The 18,948-nt window shown below is 34.1% G+C and overlaps 1 protein-coding gene across 1 annotated transcript in view; it reads left to right on the top strand.

Moving 5' to 3' along the window:
* LOC143066872 (uncharacterized) overlaps positions 1-18,948 on the top strand; it is a 74,277-nt gene that overhangs the window by 6,765 nt on the left and 48,564 nt on the right. The window contains exons 2-3 of the mRNA XM_076239683.1: positions 12,727-13,706; positions 15,731-16,031. Of these exons, the coding sequence (XP_076095798.1) occupies positions 13,029-13,706; positions 15,731-16,031 (979 nt within the window). The 5' untranslated portion in view covers positions 12,727-13,028. The remainder of the gene's footprint in view (positions 1-12,726; positions 13,707-15,730; positions 16,032-18,948) is intronic.

The raw sequence follows: 18,948 nt of genomic DNA, 5'->3' as shown, positions 1-18,948 counted from the left end.
TATTCACTTGCAAGTACTTAATTCGATCTCATTTAAATTCAGATTCATATGAACTTCAATTGAACCTGTTAGCTAGAGATGGGCTACGCATGAACTAGGCGTGATTAGCTAAAGGAAAATTAAGTCAACATTCAAAGTGAAACAAGGGTTAACCATTTGATTGACTGATTCGATCTACAAAAAACCCTCATTCTTATACGGGTGAAAACGTGTATTAACATATTGTTTTAACCTACAATATTAAATTAAATCGACCTAGAAAATTTAATTGCACGAGTTCAATATCTATTTCTATCGATGTTTATGTTTACAACGGGTATATACCGTCTGCATTCTTCGAAAGGTCACCTCGACGTTAATTTAAAATTAGATGGCGTATAGAATAAAATACACACTAAATGCTGATACATAATTTCGAAATTATGCATCGTAAATGTTTATTTTGACTTGTTTTTTAATTTAGATATACATTTTAGTGTGTTAAAAGTCGAATATGAAAATTTCAGTCAAATCGGTGAACATAGATTTGACAGATACTGCCCCTTTTAAGTTATTGAGCAGAAACCAGTAAACCCTGTTTTGGCCTTTATTCAACCCCTCATTTCAAAACAATTTGGGTCATGAACCTCCCCCCCCCCAAAAAAAAACCAAGATAAAAAAAACCTTCCTTTAAAGGTTTAGAACCTTGTGGCAAAACTTCAAACAGATCCATCCACACACTGTGAATTCGCATTACTATAAGACGTGTTACGGTACTTGTATATCCCAAATTCATGTATTTAGTTTAAATGTTTAATGTTATATTTGTAATTCTCATCGGATTTTGTCAAATGTGTTGACGTCTTTTCTATTATATTTATATGTTATGGTAAAGAAAATTAATCACCGCATTCATTTATTAGATTTTATTTTGTTTAACGTAATCGGTACGATATTTTACGTTTCAAGTTAGATTCAAAACAAACCGAACATAGCTTTAAAATATAGTTAATTGCTACCTTAGTTTTCTATTAATAAATATTAAAATGTGCATTGTTATTAAATGCAATATCAGTATTTAGTTCAAATATAATCTTAAATCAATCCTAATTCTATCTTATTCATTCAAATGTGACGTCATTTTTCATTTTTTAATGATCTGTTTTACAAATTCAAATGACGTCATTTTTTTGTCATTTTTTACAATTTCAAATATGTCGTCACTTGGCTTTGAGGTTTATACTTATTCCGATGTGTCTACATTTTGTGTTGCAAATGTCTGGTTATGTAATGTATTTCAGTTGTTTCCTGTAATGACATTGTAAATTTCTTCAAATTGTTGGGGGTTAATAATATTCAGCAGCATAGTGTACTGCACAAACGCAAAAAAACAAACACCCGGGGTATTTCTTTTTTTAGTGGGGGGGGGGGGGGGTCAATTTGCAACAGCATAGTGTATTGCACAAAAGCAAAACATTGAATATAGATTCAAATCATATAACCAATTTGAAGTTCTTTGACTACAGTTATTCTGTGTCAGAAACCAAACCTATTATGTGTCAAAATTTAAAGTACAATCAAAATTTAGACCTGTATCAATCATGAATATTGTGTCCATTTTTGCACCAACTTTTCAGGTTTTTATATGACCGCAAAAATTTTTGGTCGTATATTGGTATCACGTTGGCGTCGTCGTCGTCGTCGTCATCTGAAGACTTTTGGTTTTCGCAATATACCTTTGGTATAAGTAAATAGAAATATATGAAATTTAAACACAAGGTTTATGACCTTAAAAGGAAGGTTGGGATTGATTTTGGAAGTTTTGGTCCCAACAATTTAGGAATAAGGGGCCAAAAAGGGCCCAAATAATAATTTTCTTGGTTTTCGCACTATAACTTTAGTTCAAGTTAATAGAAATCTATGAAATTTTGACACAAGGTTTATGACCACAAAAGAAAGGTTGGGATTGATTTTGGGAGTTTTGGTCCCAACAGTTTAGGAATTAAGGGCAAAAAAAAAATGCTCAAATAAGCATTATTCTTGGTTTTCGCACACTAACTTTAGTATAAGTAAATAGAAATCAATGAAATTTAAACACAAGGTTTATGATCACAAAATGAAGGTTATGATTGATTTTGGGAGTTGAGGTCCCAACAGTTTAGGAATTAGGGACCAAAAAAGGGCTCAAATAAGCATTATTCTTGATTTTCGCACCATAACTTTAGTATAAGTAAATAGAAATCTATGAAATTTAAACACAAGGTTTATGACCATAAAAGGAATGTTGGGATTGATTTTCGGAGTTTTGGTCCCAACAGGTTAGGAATAAGGGGCCCAAAATTAAACTTTGTTTGATTTCATCAAAAATTGAATAATTGGTGTTCTTTGATATGCCGAATCTAACTGTGTATGTAGATTTTTAATTTTTGGTCCCGTTTTCAAATTGGTCTACATTAAGGTCCAAAGGGTCCAAAATTAAACTAAGTTTGATTTTAACAAAAATTGAATCCTTGGGGTTCTTTGATATGCTGAATCTAAACATGTACTAAGTATTTTGATTTTGGGCCCAGTTTTCAAGTTGGTCCAAATCGGGGTCCAAAATTAAACTTTAATTGATTTCAACAAAAATTGAATTTATGGGGTTTTTTGATATGCTGAATCTAAACATGTCCTTAGATTTTTTATTATGGGCCCAGTTTTCAAGTTGGTCCAAATCGTGGTCCAAAATTAAACTTTGTTTGATTTTAACAAAAATTGAATCTTTGGGGTTCTTTGATATCCTGAATCTAAACATGTCCTTAGATTTTTTATTATGGGCCCAGTTTTCAAGTTTGTTCAAATCGTGGTTCAAAATTTAACTTTGTTTGATATCAACAAAAATTGAATCCTTGGGGTTCTTTGATATGCTGAATCTAAACATGCATTTAGATTCTTGATTATAGTCCCAGTTTTCAAGTTTGTCCAAATTGGGGTCCAAAATTTAACTTTGTTTGATTTCAACAAAAATTGTATATATGGGGTTCTTTGATATATGCGTAATCTAACCATGTATTTAATTTTTTATGTTTGGGCCCGGTTATCAAATTTGGTCCACTTTGAGGTCTAAAGGGTCCAAAATTGAACTTCACTTTGATTTCATTAAAAATTTAATTCTTGGGGTTCTTTGATATGCTTAATCTAACCATGTATTTTGATTTTGGATACTGGACTATAATAGGTAATGTCCAATTTGAAATTTAAAGTTTTTAAGTTTACGTTCTTAGACCACATTCATTATGTGCCAGAAACCTGTGTTGTGTCAATTATTTAATCACAATCCAAATTCAGAGCTGTATCAAGCTTGAATGTTGTGTCCATACTTGGCCCAATGTTCAGGGTTCGAACTCTGCGGTCGTATAAAGCTGCGCCTTGTGGAGCATCTGGTTACATCTGCGGTCGTATCCAGCTGCGCTCAGCGAAGCAATTTGTTTGTTTATTTATTAATGATACCCGTGTTGAAGAATCTTAATAAATCATGCGTTGTGTTTTTCTATACGTTTAATCGTCGTGATAGCTAATGCATATAATATAACGTCACAGAGTAAAGCGGTATGGTAACAACTGTTTGTACTTCGCGTATTTTCCGACATTCTGGGGGCCGACAAAAGTGCAATATGTAACGAAAATAAAAAAATGTAAATTCACAATATAGATGAATAAATTTAAAATTAATGTCCATCTCAAATAAAATAATCAAATTCCTTAACCTTGACTTAACACAATTAAAGTTTATCTCTCAGTCCATTCGTGGATTTTTCTTCTGGCACACACGGCGGCTTCAGGCTAAGCTGTAATTTTCTTTACGTTATAAGTTTCTGTCCTGTATCTATGTGGCTTCTTGACTCCACCAGTTGAGGGTGTGTTCGTTCGAGCGGTCTTGGTAGATAGTCACTTCCTTGGATGTTTTCCTCAAATGGGTTTATGTGCGATCTTCTTTGAACGAGCCATTGCGATGTGTTTTCTGGTCTTCGTTTGGCAACGATCATACCTGAAGGTATATCATCTTGATAGTCATGTTTCTGTGGCAACTTTGCCGTGGACTTTCCTGTTTTGTTATCAATAGCTGTGTTCTTGTGTGAAATATCGTTTACAAGAACTGCTGACGACTGGTTGATGTGTTTATTGATTTGTCCTGATAATAAATATCCAATCTTTGACTGTACAGCGGTGGGTCCTTTTCCTCTGATAACTTTGCCCTCGATAATGTCCCAATAGTGGTCGGCGCCTATGAGTAAGTCGATTTCAAAACGTTCTGTACTTTGCACAGAATGTGCAAGTTTAAGTTCTCTTAAGTGAGGCAAGCTCCTTGTAGACTGGGAAATATTGTTCTTAATCGGGACGGCAATTTCTGGAACAATGAGTGTGTTAATACGCACATTTTCTCCTGTGTCGGTCTGTAACTGTATTGTTGCAGTGTCTAAGTTGCGAACTTTCTGAGATAAATCTCCGAACGCAGACAGTTGAATGCTTACGTTTTCTGTGGGTTTTATTTCTAATTGATTAGCTAGTTTCTGAGTTATAAAAGAACGCTGTGCTCCCTCGTCAAATAAGATGTTACATTCTACTTCTTGGTCGTTATATACAACTGGTGCAATTGCTGTTTTCAGGAGAATGTTGTGATTCTGTTGTGATGAATACATTACTCTAGTCTCGTTTAGTGTTTCATCTTCGTTTATTTCTGACTGTTGTATTGTAGGCTCCGGTGTCGTATCTGGAATGACCTCTTTACCTTTACAAATGCTTGTATGATGCATTCCGTTACACTTTTTGCATCGTTTAATAGACTTGCATGCGACCACTCGGTGTGACCCTAAACAGTTAAAGCATAACTGTTTCTGTTTTACAATTTGATTTCTAGCGTTTGCGTCTGTTACCTCAGAGCACTCCGTCGGATAATGCTCACCTGAACAGAAAATACATGTACGTGTATTTTTCTTCTGATGTGTGTCTGTGAATTTGCTCTTGTATGAATGTGATTGCGTACCCATAAAAAATGCAGTCGCGTACAATCTGTCCGATTCCATGACTTCCTGTCCTGCCTCAAGTATTTCAATCTCTTTAGTTATAGATTTGCGTAAATTATCCAATATCAAATTATCTCTTCCGTGTTCTCGTGCAATATTCTTTCTTATGTCAATCGGTAACTTGTCCAAAACTACAGGTACCAAAAGCGAACCATACATCTCTGGTGTTTGACCAAGTGACTCTAATCCTCGCACATATGATTCAAGTTTGTCTCCGTAAGACCTCAAGCTAAATGCATCATTTGTCGGTGTGGGTAAGTTCATGAGTGCTTTCATGTAAGCATGTATCAGTTTGCTAGGTTGTCCAAACCTATCTCTGAGAAGATTGACTGCGGTTTCGTAGTTACAATTAGTCAAAGCGAATCCCTCTACTGTTTGCGCGGCGCTTCCCTCAAGCTGGGCTTTAAGATAGTTAAACTTTTGGATTGGCGTTAATGTGTCGTTGTAGTGTATAGATGACTCGAAACAATCCCAAAATGTCTGCCACTTGAGAATATCTCCATTAAAATAGGGTAAGTCTAACTTTGGAAGCCTATGGTAATTAGTTTTTGAAGATCTCGGTTCTGACGGGACTCGAAACATGACATTCTCTGACGGACTGGTATGCACTGCAGGGGCGTTAAATGAATACTGCTGGTTCATAGAATCTATTGCACATCTGTTCATATCAACTCTAGCTTCGGGTGTGTAATTATATGCGTCTGGGTTAAGTCTGCTCGTTGAAGGACCACCAGTATCATGCGAAATTATAGTATTTGTTTCAAAGGACTTAATAAATTTCCGAATTTGTCTAATTTTACAATCAAGTTCGTACATATACTCATCTGAGTCGGTGATTTCCTGCTCCAGATTTTCCTCCGATGTCTGTTCCAAAAGTCTGTTATTCAGGTCAATCAATGTTTTCTGTTTCTGCGTGACGGCATCATCAAGGGCTTTCACTTCGTCAACTTCTGTGTCTGTTTTTGACTTTAACTCGTCGAATTTCACCAGTAGCTTCGTGACGGCTCCTTTGTGTCCAGCACGAACTGACTTCAGCTTTGAATCCATATATATCCAAAGGTTACGGCACCATTAAATGTTGAAGAATCTTAATAAATCATGCGTTGTGTTTTTCTATACGTTTAATCGTCGTGATAGCTAATGCATATAATATAACGTCACAGAGTAAAGCGGTATGGTAACAACGTTACCATAACGTAATGTTTGTACTTCGCGTATTTTCCGACAACCCGAACAACATGCACAACTTTTTCATAATTGATATGAATGCCCTACTTAGGGGCATTATGTTTTTCAGTCTGCGCCTCCGTTCGCCCGTCTGTACCACTGCTTCATGTTAAGATTTTTAGTGAAGGGAGTTTTTGATTAAGTTGAAGTCCAACCAAATCGAAACTTAATACACGAGATCCCTATGCTATGATCTTTTTAATTTTAATGACAGATTAGAGTTTTGACCCACGGCCCACTAAACATAGAAAATGATAGGTGTGAATGGCGAGTCCGTGCATTATGGACACATTCATTTTTTTTGTATATATATATACAACTCGTCTAAACATCAACCCAACAATGTTATATCTGTAAATTTGCTTTTGCAAATTTTTGGTTCTTCCCTCGCCGGGATTCGAACCCATGCTACTGTGATATCGTGACACCAAATCGCCTGCACTGCAGCCGTCCCGCTAGACTACACGACCACCTGGGCTCTCTCTCTCTCTCTCTCTCTCTCTCTCTCTCTCTCTCTCTCTCTCTATATATATATATATAATAAAAACTATGACACAAATTACCATACTTTTCGGCCATTGGAATAAATTACAACATTGAAACAACAATTCCATCGCTTAGATACATTACGTTATAATAACTTCTATGACGTTCATTTGCCGCGTTTTTCGCTTTTTTAATATTAATATTTGTATTCATCGTTCATACATTGTGTTGAGTCCTTCAGGTTCTAAAGTTTTTAATTTCTTTATCCAAAAGGCTTCTTTAGTTTTTCTGTAAATTTCTGTCCCAAATACTCTTTCTATGGCGGTAACTTTTAAATTTGTCATCGAATGATTGTGCTGAATGAAATGGTTGGCTACTGGATCTTCTGTTTTCTTTGTTCGTATTTTTGAAATTCTAATAGCATCCGTTGAAATAGTGTATCACCCGTTTGTCCTACATATATAACTTTTTCACATTTTGTACAATTAATTGCATATGCTACGTCTACGGTTTTACAATTTATTTGTCCCTGAATGGTATATTCTTTGCCGGTGTTGTCACAAAATACCTTGGTTTCATTTATATGTGAGCATAATGCACAATGTTTACCACATGGTCCACATCCATTAGTTTGTTTATAAAATAGTAAATTGTGCTTTTTGTGCACTAAGATGTCTTTTATGTTGTTATCACGTTTAAATGCTACGATTGGTGGATCGGGGGAATATTTTCTTTAGCCTGTTGGATTGATGGAGAATATTAAGATTTTTCCTAAGAATTGAATGTACATTTGGAAAACCCTGTGTTTATCTTTCTTCGGTTTGTACTGTAATAGATCTTCTCGGTTTAAATTGTCGACTTTTTTCAATTGAACTTCAGTGGACGAGTTATTGTATCCACGTTTTCTTAGGTGCGTTTTTATTATACGACCGCAAAAATTTTAATTTTTTGGTCGTATATTGCTATCACGTTGGCGTCGTCGTCTGCGTCGTCGTCGTCGTCGTCGTCGTCGTCGTCCGAATACTTTTAGTTTTCGCACTCTAACTTTAGTAAAAGTGAATAGAAATCAATGAAATTTTAACACAAGGTTTATGACCACAAAAGGAAGGTTGGGATTGATTTTGGGAGTTTTGGTTCCAACATTTTAGGAATTAGGGGCCAAAAAGGGCCCAAATAAGCATTTTCTTGGTTTTCGCACTATAACTTTAGTTTAAGTGAATAAAAATCTATGAAATTTTGACACAAGTATTAGGACCACAAAAGGAAGGTTGGGATTGATTTTGGGAGTTTTGGTTCCATCAGTTTAGGAATTAAGGGCCAAAAAAGGGCCCAAATAAGCATTATAACTTTAGTATAAGTAAATAGAAATCTATGAAATTTAAACACAAGGTTTATGACCATAAAAGGAAGGTTGGGTTTGATTTTGGGAGTTTTGGTCCTAACAGTTTAGGAATAAGGGGCCCAAAGGGTCCAAAATTGAACTTTGTGTGATTTCATCAAAAATTGAATAATTGGGGTTCTTTGATATGCCGAATCTAACTATGTATGTAGATTCTTAATTTTTGGTCCCGTTTTCAAATTGGTCTACATTAAGGTCCAAAGGGTCCAAAATTAAACTTAGTTTGATTTTAACAAAAATTGAATCCTTGGGGTTCTTTTATATGCTGAATTTAAAAATGTACTTAGATTTTTAATTATTGGCCTAGTTTTCAAGTTGGTCCAAATGGGGGTCCAAAATTAAACTTTGTTTGATTTCATCAAAAATTTAATAAATGGGTTCTTTGATATGCCAAATCTAACTGTGTATGTAGATTTTTAATTTTTGGTTCAGTTTTCAAAATGGTCTACATTAAGGTCCAAAGGGTCCAAAATTAAACTAAGTTTGATTTTAACAAAAATTAAATTCTTGGGCTTATTTGATATGCTTTATCTAAATATGTACTTTGATTTTTGATTATGGGCCCAGTTTTCAAGTTGGTCCAAATCAAGATTCCATACCAAGTTGTGCAATAGCAAGAAATTTTCAATTGCACAGTATTGCACAATAGCAAGAAATATCTAATTGCACAATATTGTGCAATAGCAATTAATTTTCAATTGGAGTTATCTTTCTTTGTATAGAATAGTAGTTGATAATATATGTTTGAAATTTGCCAGACATGACTATGATGTCATTTTTTATTTGTATTTGCCAATAACTTTATGTAAATAACTTCATTGGAAATTTGCCAATATAAAATGTTGCTGATGAAGCTTTTTTTCCTTATCTTATCTAAATGTTTTTAGATAATGTATGTTGGACATTTGCCAAACATGACTATGATGTCATTTTCTATTTTTATTTGCCAATAACTTTATGTAAATAACTTCATTGGAAATTTGCCAATATAAAATGTTGCTGATGAAGTTTTTTTATTGTTTTCTACAATAAACAATGTATATTCACTTTTACTACCAACCAATCTTTACCATTCAGTGATAACAAGCACTTTATTTTACATTTTAATATTTTATGATGTATTTAAAAGAGTAGTTATTGTTGCAAACTCCATTAGAAATTTGAATTGATATCAGTTTTGGAAAAAGGGAAACGGGGATGTGAAAAAAAAGGGGGGGGGTTAAATTTTTCTCATTTCAGATTTCATTAATAAAAAGAAAATTTCTTCAAACATTTTTTTTGAGAGGATTAATATTCAACAGCATAGTGAATTGCTCAAAGGCAAAAAAAAACACTTTTAAGTTCATTAGACCACATTCATTCTGTGTCAGAAACCTATGCTGTGTCAACTACATGTATTTAATTTTAGATTTAAAAAGTTTGAAGAAGAAATCTTTAATTGATTTGTAAAATCTTGACATTTGTTTTGTGTAAAAAAAAACCATGTAATGTCAAAAATTGATCACAATCCAAATTCAGAGCTGTATCACGCTTGAATGTTTTGTCAATACTTGCCCCAACTGTTCAGGGTTCAACCTCTGCGGTCGTATAAAGCTGCGCCCTGCGGAGCACCTGGTTTCTTCTCTTCTTGTTTTGTAATTTTCTTCTGTTGAGCAAATTCTTTTGACACGAATACCGAGTTCATATGGAAAAGCGTTTTTTTTACAGAATTTGGATGGCTTGACGACACATGTAAGTACTGGTGTTTATCTGTTGATTTTGTATAAAGATCTGTTTTAAGTTGTCCGTTTTCTATGTGTACATACACATCAAGGGATTCAATTTTTTTTTAAGTTGAGTAACGCATTTCTGTTTTAATGCGCGGATGCAAACTGTTTGACATTTCGTGAATTTTTTTTAATTCATCTAAACCATGTTCCCATATCCCCCAGATGTCATCAACATATCTCAAATATGAAAACGGGCGTAAATTGCTGTTTTGAAATACATTTTCTTCCCATTGTCCGAGGTAGGTGCAAGCATAATTCATGGCAAGATGGGAACCAATAGCTGTTCCTTCTGTTTGTAAAAAAGAGGTTTCCGTTGAAGCTAAAATTATTGTCTTCGATGACTTAGTCCATCATTTTAAGAACAGCTTCAGTTGGGATGATGTGTGAGTTCGATTTTCTAGTGGTGTTTTGCATATTTTTTGCGCTTCTTTTTTTGGTATGCTTGGATACAATTTAGTTACATCTAAACAAAACATTATTGCGTTGTCTGGTAATGGCTGTTCTATTTCATTTAGTTTGTTTAAAAAATCTGTTGTGTCTTTGATATAGGTGGGCAAATTTCGAACATTTTCCGAAAGCTCGTGTTCGACTATTTCCGCGATTTTATCTGTTGGATGGTTCCGCCCATTAATAATCATTCTAACTTTATGATTTTTTATGTGTAATTTTGGATTATATAAATATAAGTATGTCTGTAATAATAACATCTCCATGCCTTATATATCATGTACTGTAATACGACGCTAGATTAAAACTGACGTGGAAAGGAAACACCCGGCCACTGAAAGCTTCATTTTATGAAGCCCAGGTGGTCGTGTGGTCTAGCGCGCCGGTTACAGTGCAGGCGATTTGGTGTCACGATATCTCAGTAGCATGGGTTCGAATCCCGGCATGGGAAGAACAAAAAATGTGCGAAATCAAATATACAGATCTAACATTGTTGGGTTGATGTTTAGACGAGTTGTATATATATATAAGTCTGAAAATTACACCAAACAGTGTTAGAGTAAGATTTTCTGCTGACAAATTTTTGTCCGTCCCTCAGCGGGATACAAACTCATACCTTTAATACACTACATCATCATTCGCTTAGCCTCATGTCCAGCGCTCTAGACACCTCGACCACAACTGCTATAAAATAACACCAATAGTCGTAGTGTTACCCTGTCAAGGAAGCAGAATCTAGAGATAGACATAAGACACGTGTTTGTAAGCACGTGTAGATGTTGTAGCATTATTTATACACAATGTGTTTTTTTATTTGTCAGCAATCAAACTCCACAATTTTTATATAGCATATGGGGTCATGATTCAATTCATTGAACAGTCACTAGAAATAAGTATATCATACAAACAAGTCTAAACAAGTATATAAATTTTATTATTCCAAATTGAAATCAAACGGTAAGGGTTAAGTGTTCAAACATATTGATTGCCTCCAGAGAACCTGGTTTTATCTGATTCTTAGATATTGATCATTTTGCAAATTTTACGCCGTACTTCCTTTCATTTTGGTCGTGGAATGAGTGATCTTTTAATTACTAGTATGAATATCGATTGAAATCATCTCCTCACAATGTTTGCTGTATTGTAATGGTATAACCCAAAAAGTGACAATAAACAAGCATTTTCTTGTTTCAGGACAATCGCTTGTGTATAAGTGTATGGATCTTCATAAAATTGTACCACAAGGTTTCATTCATAAACAAAAAAATTTGGGAGTTATTGTGAATTAGGACCAAAAAAGGACCAAAACAAGACTTTTTCTCGTTACCAGACAATAACTTATATATATATGTAAAGATCTCTATGAAATTGTACCACAAGGTTTCACACCTCAAAAGAAATATTGGAGTTGATTTAGGGGGTTATTCTTTGTACTGTTTAGTAATTAGGGGCCAAAGTGGGGCCAACATTTTAGCATTTTTCTTGTTATAGTACAATAAATGTGTATTAGTGTCTGGGGGTTATGGCCCTTATCGGTTTAGGAAAACGTGTCAAAAACAAATTATTTTCTAGTACCTTGCATACATCGCTTATTTTGAAAAAAATCTCATTGAGGTTTTCTTTGAAGTCTTGAATTCTTTGTGATCTATTATATGACGAATCACACCGTGTATTTAGATTTTGAATTTTTTTTGGGCCCCATTTTTAAATTGGTGAATAATTGGGATTCTTTGATATGACGAACTAATCATAAATTAGAAATGGAACTTGGGTCCCGTTCCAAATTGGTCATTATAAAGGTAAGAACGGACCAAAAATTAAACTTTGTTTCATTTCAACGAAAATTGAAATTATTTGGTTCTTCGATATGCTGAATATATAATTCGTGTATTTATTCATTTCTTATTTTGGCCCCGTTATCAAATTGATCCACAATGATATCCAAAGGGTTCAAAAATAAAAAGTAAAAATATTTGAATTCATCAAACATTGAATTCTAGGGGTTTATTAGTATGCTGAATGTAATAATATGTTTTGATTTTAGATATTAGATATTCAAAAAGTCGACAAAGGTCCTATTTCAAACTTTTAAGTTTTTAAACCTCATTCAGTCTTTGTCAGAAACCTATGCTTTGTCAAATATTTAATTACAATCAAAATGTAGGAGCTGTATCAAGCTTGAATATTGTGTCAATACCTGCTCGAATTGTTCATGGTTGAATCTCTGCAGTCGTATCAATTCAAGCTTCGCCCTGCTGCTGAGTATTTTATCTTTTATTAATCCAGGTCGTTTAATAAAATACACATAAGAGGAATACCATATGACTACATAATATATATATATGTTATTTTGCAGTATAGTTAAGATGTTATTCAGTCCATGATTTCATCTGGATCTAACGCAACTTGACAACCTCTAGCGCTGTATGACATTAAATTAATCCGCGAATCCAATATCTTGTGACGACTTATATCGCCAAATGACAGTTAAACTTGAACCATGAATCCATCACCTTGTGACAACTTTTGCCGCTATTACATATAGATTTAACCATGCCTTTATCAGCACGTGATAATTTATTCCGCTATGACATTAGTTGTAACCATGGATTCAACACCACGTGATAATTTCTACCGCTTATGAAATAAATTTCAACCATGAACCCATCACCACGTGACAACTTCTACCGCTGTATGACATTAATTGTCGATAATGGCAACGAAGCAGCTTGGGATTTGCTGGATTATTATTTATCCAACCAAGGTACCTCGTTGAAAGATTTCATAGAAAACAACCAACATGAGATTTATCATTTATGCTATAATTATGGTGGTTGCTGTCGTTGTCAGTATGGAACCGTAAATAAACCTAAAAGTAGAATACTCTATCAATCACAGCTAGATATTCTGCTAGATACAAAAGGAAGCAACATTCCATGTACCGTACACATACGTGCAAAACCAACGTGTTCACATACGGTTAATGACCATTTTGCGAATCCAAATATTGTTACTAAGCAGTTAGACTTAACGCTTTGTAGGTGCTTATTATTCAATTTTACAAATATACTCCCACAAGGATCAGTTGAGAGGAATGCATTTGAAGATCTGATTAATATGCGAAACAAGTGCTGCCATGCAGCTAAAGGTGAAATTTCAAGCAAAGATTACCAGACTTATAAAGCACAGATTGAAAGATGTCTTATGGCATTAGCTCAAGTATATGGGAAAACCCACGACATGCAACTTAAAATTAAAGATGCGGAGAAACGACCATTGGATGAAAGTATTTGCAAACAACTGCAGCAAACTATTTTGCAAGAACAAGTATTACAGGTAACTTTTGATTAATTTACAATTTCTATCGATTATGACTTTCCTTTTAATTCCGACACAATCACGGTTACTTGTTCCCAACTAAACCCTAACACCAACGAGTAAAACATGTTCGAAAATTGAATATATAATTCCCATCAAATTGATCTAATACTTTAATCAAATTATTTACTGGCTTAATGGTCAAACACCTCTGATTCAAATTACTCACTTTGGACGAAATGACAGTTTAAAAGTTGTTTATACAGTCCATATGTTTTGGTGGCCGAAATTACAACCTAAAATTACCATACCATTATACAGATCTGATTGTGCAACGTCATAAATTAACTGTTTGCAAAAGTAAGAATTATTCGAAATACTAAGGATTTTATTTTATCCCTGACATAGATTTCCTTAGCCGTATTTGGCACAACGTTTTGGAATTTAGGGTCCTCAATGTTCTTCAATTTTATACTTGTTTGACGTTTTAACTATTTTGATCTGAGCTTCACTGATGAGTCTTATGCCGGCGTCACACATTGGCATATAGACCGACGTGATCAAGACATACAGAGAAAATTGACTAAATCCGTATATGTAAGGTGCAGGCAAGAGAAACGCTAAGAAATTGCTAGACGCGCGTTGCATAAGTTTGAAGTACGTCGAAACGTTTGGTGAACGCTTGAACCCAATGAATTTTTTATGCAGCATAAACATTTTCATCTAGCTGTATCGTTTGTCAAGCGTTTACCTCTTCGCTACACGCACGTACTATATACGTTACAAACGCTACAGATATGTTTGAGACACGTTTAGGGCACGTGGTAGGCGTCTCAAGATCGTTCGACATTTACTTAGACTTTTACTTCGACGTATGCGAGGCGTGTTTGTAACATACACCTGGAGTAGTTTCAGTGCTCTGTGAACGTATAAAACGCACCTCTGGCGTATCAAACACGTATTCTAGTGTAATACCACCATTAATGTCCCCCTTATTAGTCTTTGTTAAATTTGCACTGTTCAAATAATTGTGCAGAATTTATCTTTGTTTGAAATAAAGAAATACTTGGCTTGAATAAAGTTTTATCCTGTCAAGTACTATAGAAAAAGAAATCATAACATTTCATTGCATATAAGATATTAACCATCCCTGGAAGTTAACCAATGATATCAAATTTGTACCTCTTTTTTTTTTATCTGTGTACAAGCTTTGATAACCATGTAACCTCAAGTTTCAAAAAAATATTCTATTGAAACCACAAATAAAAAAATAACGGTGCATTGAAATACTCAAGATATATGTTTATGACCAAGAAATGTGTTACTGCAATGAAATGTAGGAGACTTACCTACAACTGTCAAATTGCACGGAATATTTTTTTCGTGCACGACTGGCATGCGTCTCAAAAAACGTTCAAGGGACATTTTTCCTTCGTAGCAAGCATTTCATCTGCGTTAGAAAAACGCAAGTTATACGCAAATGTGCGTTACACCCAATAAACGCTAATATGTAGTTCTCGTAGGCCCTAAACACGTAGTGCACACGATACAGATAAGATTGACAAGTTTACTGCGTCAAAAATTACAGTGTATTGGAAGCGTACATGATTTTGGACACGCTCGGCGTACGTCGGTGCTATACGCTGATGTAGACGAAACGCGTGCGTCTGGTGTATCAAAATTATAAGCCTGTTAATTTGGTAAATATTATAACGAATCTAAGTTTTGACGAAATCTTATAACTGTCATATCTGAGTATACATATACGAAAAAAATAGAATTGATGTGGCTGTTATGAAAACAAAAATGAACTAAACAGTTGTATCAGCTATGCTAAGTGGTTAAAATTTGTGTTCAATAAAAAAAATGCAAAATGTTTCTTTTTATCGTACAACAATCGATTTCCACTGGTGATTCAAGTATAAGATATTGAATCTAGAAACTTGCGGTTTGAATCTTGAAATTTATTGTGTGCATATGTAAATTTCGATTCGAATTATTTCTTTGCTATTTTAAACCAGTATTATATTTTCTATCGTCAGGGTGTATCAGGATTGCATAAACATATAAAATCCAGTCAGAAAGCAGAAAAGCGTACGACCATTGAAATACAGAAAATGGGTAAAAGTATAGAGAGAACCTTACAAGCAGTAAAGTTAAGTACGAAATCAGCAGGACATATTGCTTCAAAAATTAAAAAAATCGAAGAAAGTACAAATACAACATTAATGGTTGTAAAGTCAAGTAAAAGATCATTTTTGCATGCCATTGATTCAAGTCGAGAAGCAGAAGAAAGTACGGCCAGTAAGATTCAAAAGCTTGACGAACGTCTGTCAAAATGTGGTAGGTGATCATACACTTTCATATTAGTGCATGGGTTTATGAGAGGATATCATTTTACTAGTGTTCCTAGTTGTAAAATAAAAGTCACTCAATTAGAAGTTTTACGAATGGCCCTAATGGTTAACCAATAAAATATTGCTCGTAAAAATATCGACAAAATGAAAACACAATAGAAGACCACTTTGACGTATATATAGGTTTCGATTAACACAATTTTAGTCTTTTTACCATGTTTACGGGACTAAGTGCGCGAATTCCTTGTTATATTGACTGCTAAACTTGAAAAATAAAGGTTTTTTTAACGTTATTTATTGTCTCGACTCCGACGAAAATTCGCAAAAATTGAGACAAAGGAATCCGGTGACAACGACGCTGGCGGTGGTCGATACAGTGGTTGGTGTAAAACAATTCAAACAAGACAACCAACGGTCTATTTATATAAAAAATAACGATAATCACTTATGAACCACATCTACAAACGACAACCCTAATCTGAAACAATCGTATATGAGTATTTAAAGGGGCTCTAGCTGTCACCTATATGACTAAAGTTCTCATATTAGATTTATGACAATGTAAAACATTTATCAAAATTATAAAAAGTCAAAAATAAATTAGTCACAGGTCATGGTGCAGATAATATGTAGGTTCGTTTCGTGTGCGACACAAACATAAATATAAAAGATAAATGGACCTCGTGCAAATGGAATTTCTATGTCTGTTCGATTTCAATTTTTAGGTTAAAAATAAGTTCATTTTCGATTGTACCTGTATAAGAATGAATTATTTTTGTGGATCGAATCAGTCAATCAAATTATTTACCTTGTTTCACTTTTAATGTTGACATTTTTAAAATGTTCTTTCAATAACCTAACACGCACCAATCATGCATTATACATATCTAGCTGAGGGTTTAAATTGAAGTTCACATGAACACGGGGCCAATGTGGTCTTATTATGTACTTGCAAGTGAATAATTTATCAATGATGTTTCTTATCTTATTTCAACCAAAGTGAACCATACTGGTTGCTAATAGCGAAATATAGTTTCACTATTTGAATTTTCACTTTCATTAATGGTAAAAAAAGAAAGAAAATATAGTTTTTTTATGTATCTCATAGCTAGTGTCCCTTCCATACATATACAGTCGTTTTGTCCTAAAAAACCAGTAAAGTTTCTATTTTATTGGCAGGCATTTGAAATGTTTGTTAGTAAAAGGTTTTGCACTATAGGTTGCATTTCTGTAAATATTGACAATGCATTTTCCCATAGGTACTCCGTTTACGGCTACCACTTTTACTATGAATGGAAAGTTCATATGCACTACAGTAACTTTCATTTTCATAGGTCAAACTATAGGGCTGTGCGTCATATTTTCAACGTTTATATGACCCGAACTTCTAAGAGTTTAAACTGACACTGAATTTCATAAATAACCCTACCTCTACTGTAGGGTTACCACAGATTTCAATATAAACAATATCCACACGACACATGTAAATTTACTGGTTACATTTTGAGACGCAATCTACAGACCAGAACTGGGAACCAGTATGTTAACAAAATTAATTATCTGTGAATATTCTAAATCTCCCCAAAACAGACGTTTTACTGGGGTTCATGTTGCTTAGTCTTTAGTTTTCTATGTTGTGTCTTCTGTACTATTATTTGTCTGTTTGTCTATTTTTTTAGCCATGGCGTTGTCATATCTATGGGTTTGACTCTCCCTTTGGTATCTTTCGTCCCTCCTTGAGAAACAGCTGTATTTACAAAGTGCATCCTTAACTTACATGTTTCAAGAACTAGTTGATATTCACTGAGGCTTATGGCGGCATGAACATTTAAAATGTAGATAAAATCTCGTTGTGAGGTCATTAACCGGAAATGTCGACATATGTGGTGTCATTCAAGTAGTTATCAAGTTGGTTCCAAGATTATAATTTAGTACGCCAGACGCGCGTTTTGTCTACATAAGACTCATCAGTGACGCTCAATTAAAATTAGTTATTCAAAGCCAAACAAATACAAAATTGAAGAGCATTGAGGACCCAAAATTCCAGGTTGTGTCAAATACGGCTAAGGTTATCAATTTCTGGGATAAGAAAAAATCGAAAAGGTTTTCGAAAAATTCGAAGTTTTGTAACAGGAAATTTATAAAAATGACCATATAATTGATATTTTTGTTCGATGATGGAATCACTGCTCCTTTTTTTCTGGAAATGAGTGACTCAAAAGTTTCCCCGTCATTTTATGTTCGGTGAACCTTGGATTGGTAGATTTATTAAGATGTATGTATGATTTTTTATCAAAATGTTTTCTTTGACTTCTGGTGCAATAGAATTCTATTTCATATGTGTGGTTTCTGCGTTGTTATGCACAGGTCTGAACTGATCACTTAATCTTCTGAAAATAAATGCTTCCTAAATGATCTGCTATCATATATTCGGTTAGTAATTTAAACGCATAATTTCAAATCCTGACCTAGGTGAGATCTTTCGTTTTTCTCAATTCGAGTTATGGAACGGAATGGTTTAAATTCTGATAGTTGGTTCTTTGGGATGCAGTGTTTCGGCTATAGAAAAATTAGGGTACAATACTGTATATATAGTATTTTCTCGGAGTTAAGCGTTTTCAAGAATACACGAATTTATCGCTTGTTTAAATGATAAGATCAGGAACAGTTTGAATGATATATTCACCCCTAGATTCTAGTGGGGTTCGTGTTGCTTATTCTGTAGGTTTTTATGTTGTGTCATATGTGTTCTCTTGTTTGTCTTTTTGTCTTTTTCAATTTTTAACCAGGCGTTGTCAGTTTATTTTCGATTTATGAGTTTTGTATCTTTCGTCCCTCTTTTCTTGTAGTTTAATTTGTTTAAATGTTACTTAATACATTTTTCATTTAATTTTTTTTTTCAA

The sequence above is a fragment of the Mytilus galloprovincialis genome, chromosome 3 (genome assembly GCF_965363235.1).
Source record: "Mytilus galloprovincialis chromosome 3, xbMytGall1.hap1.1, whole genome shotgun sequence".
NCBI lineage: Eukaryota > Metazoa > Mollusca > Bivalvia > Mytilida > Mytilidae > Mytilus > Mytilus galloprovincialis.
The sequence above is the reverse complement of the archived record's forward strand: the minus strand, read 5'-3'. Positions and strand labels throughout refer to the sequence as shown.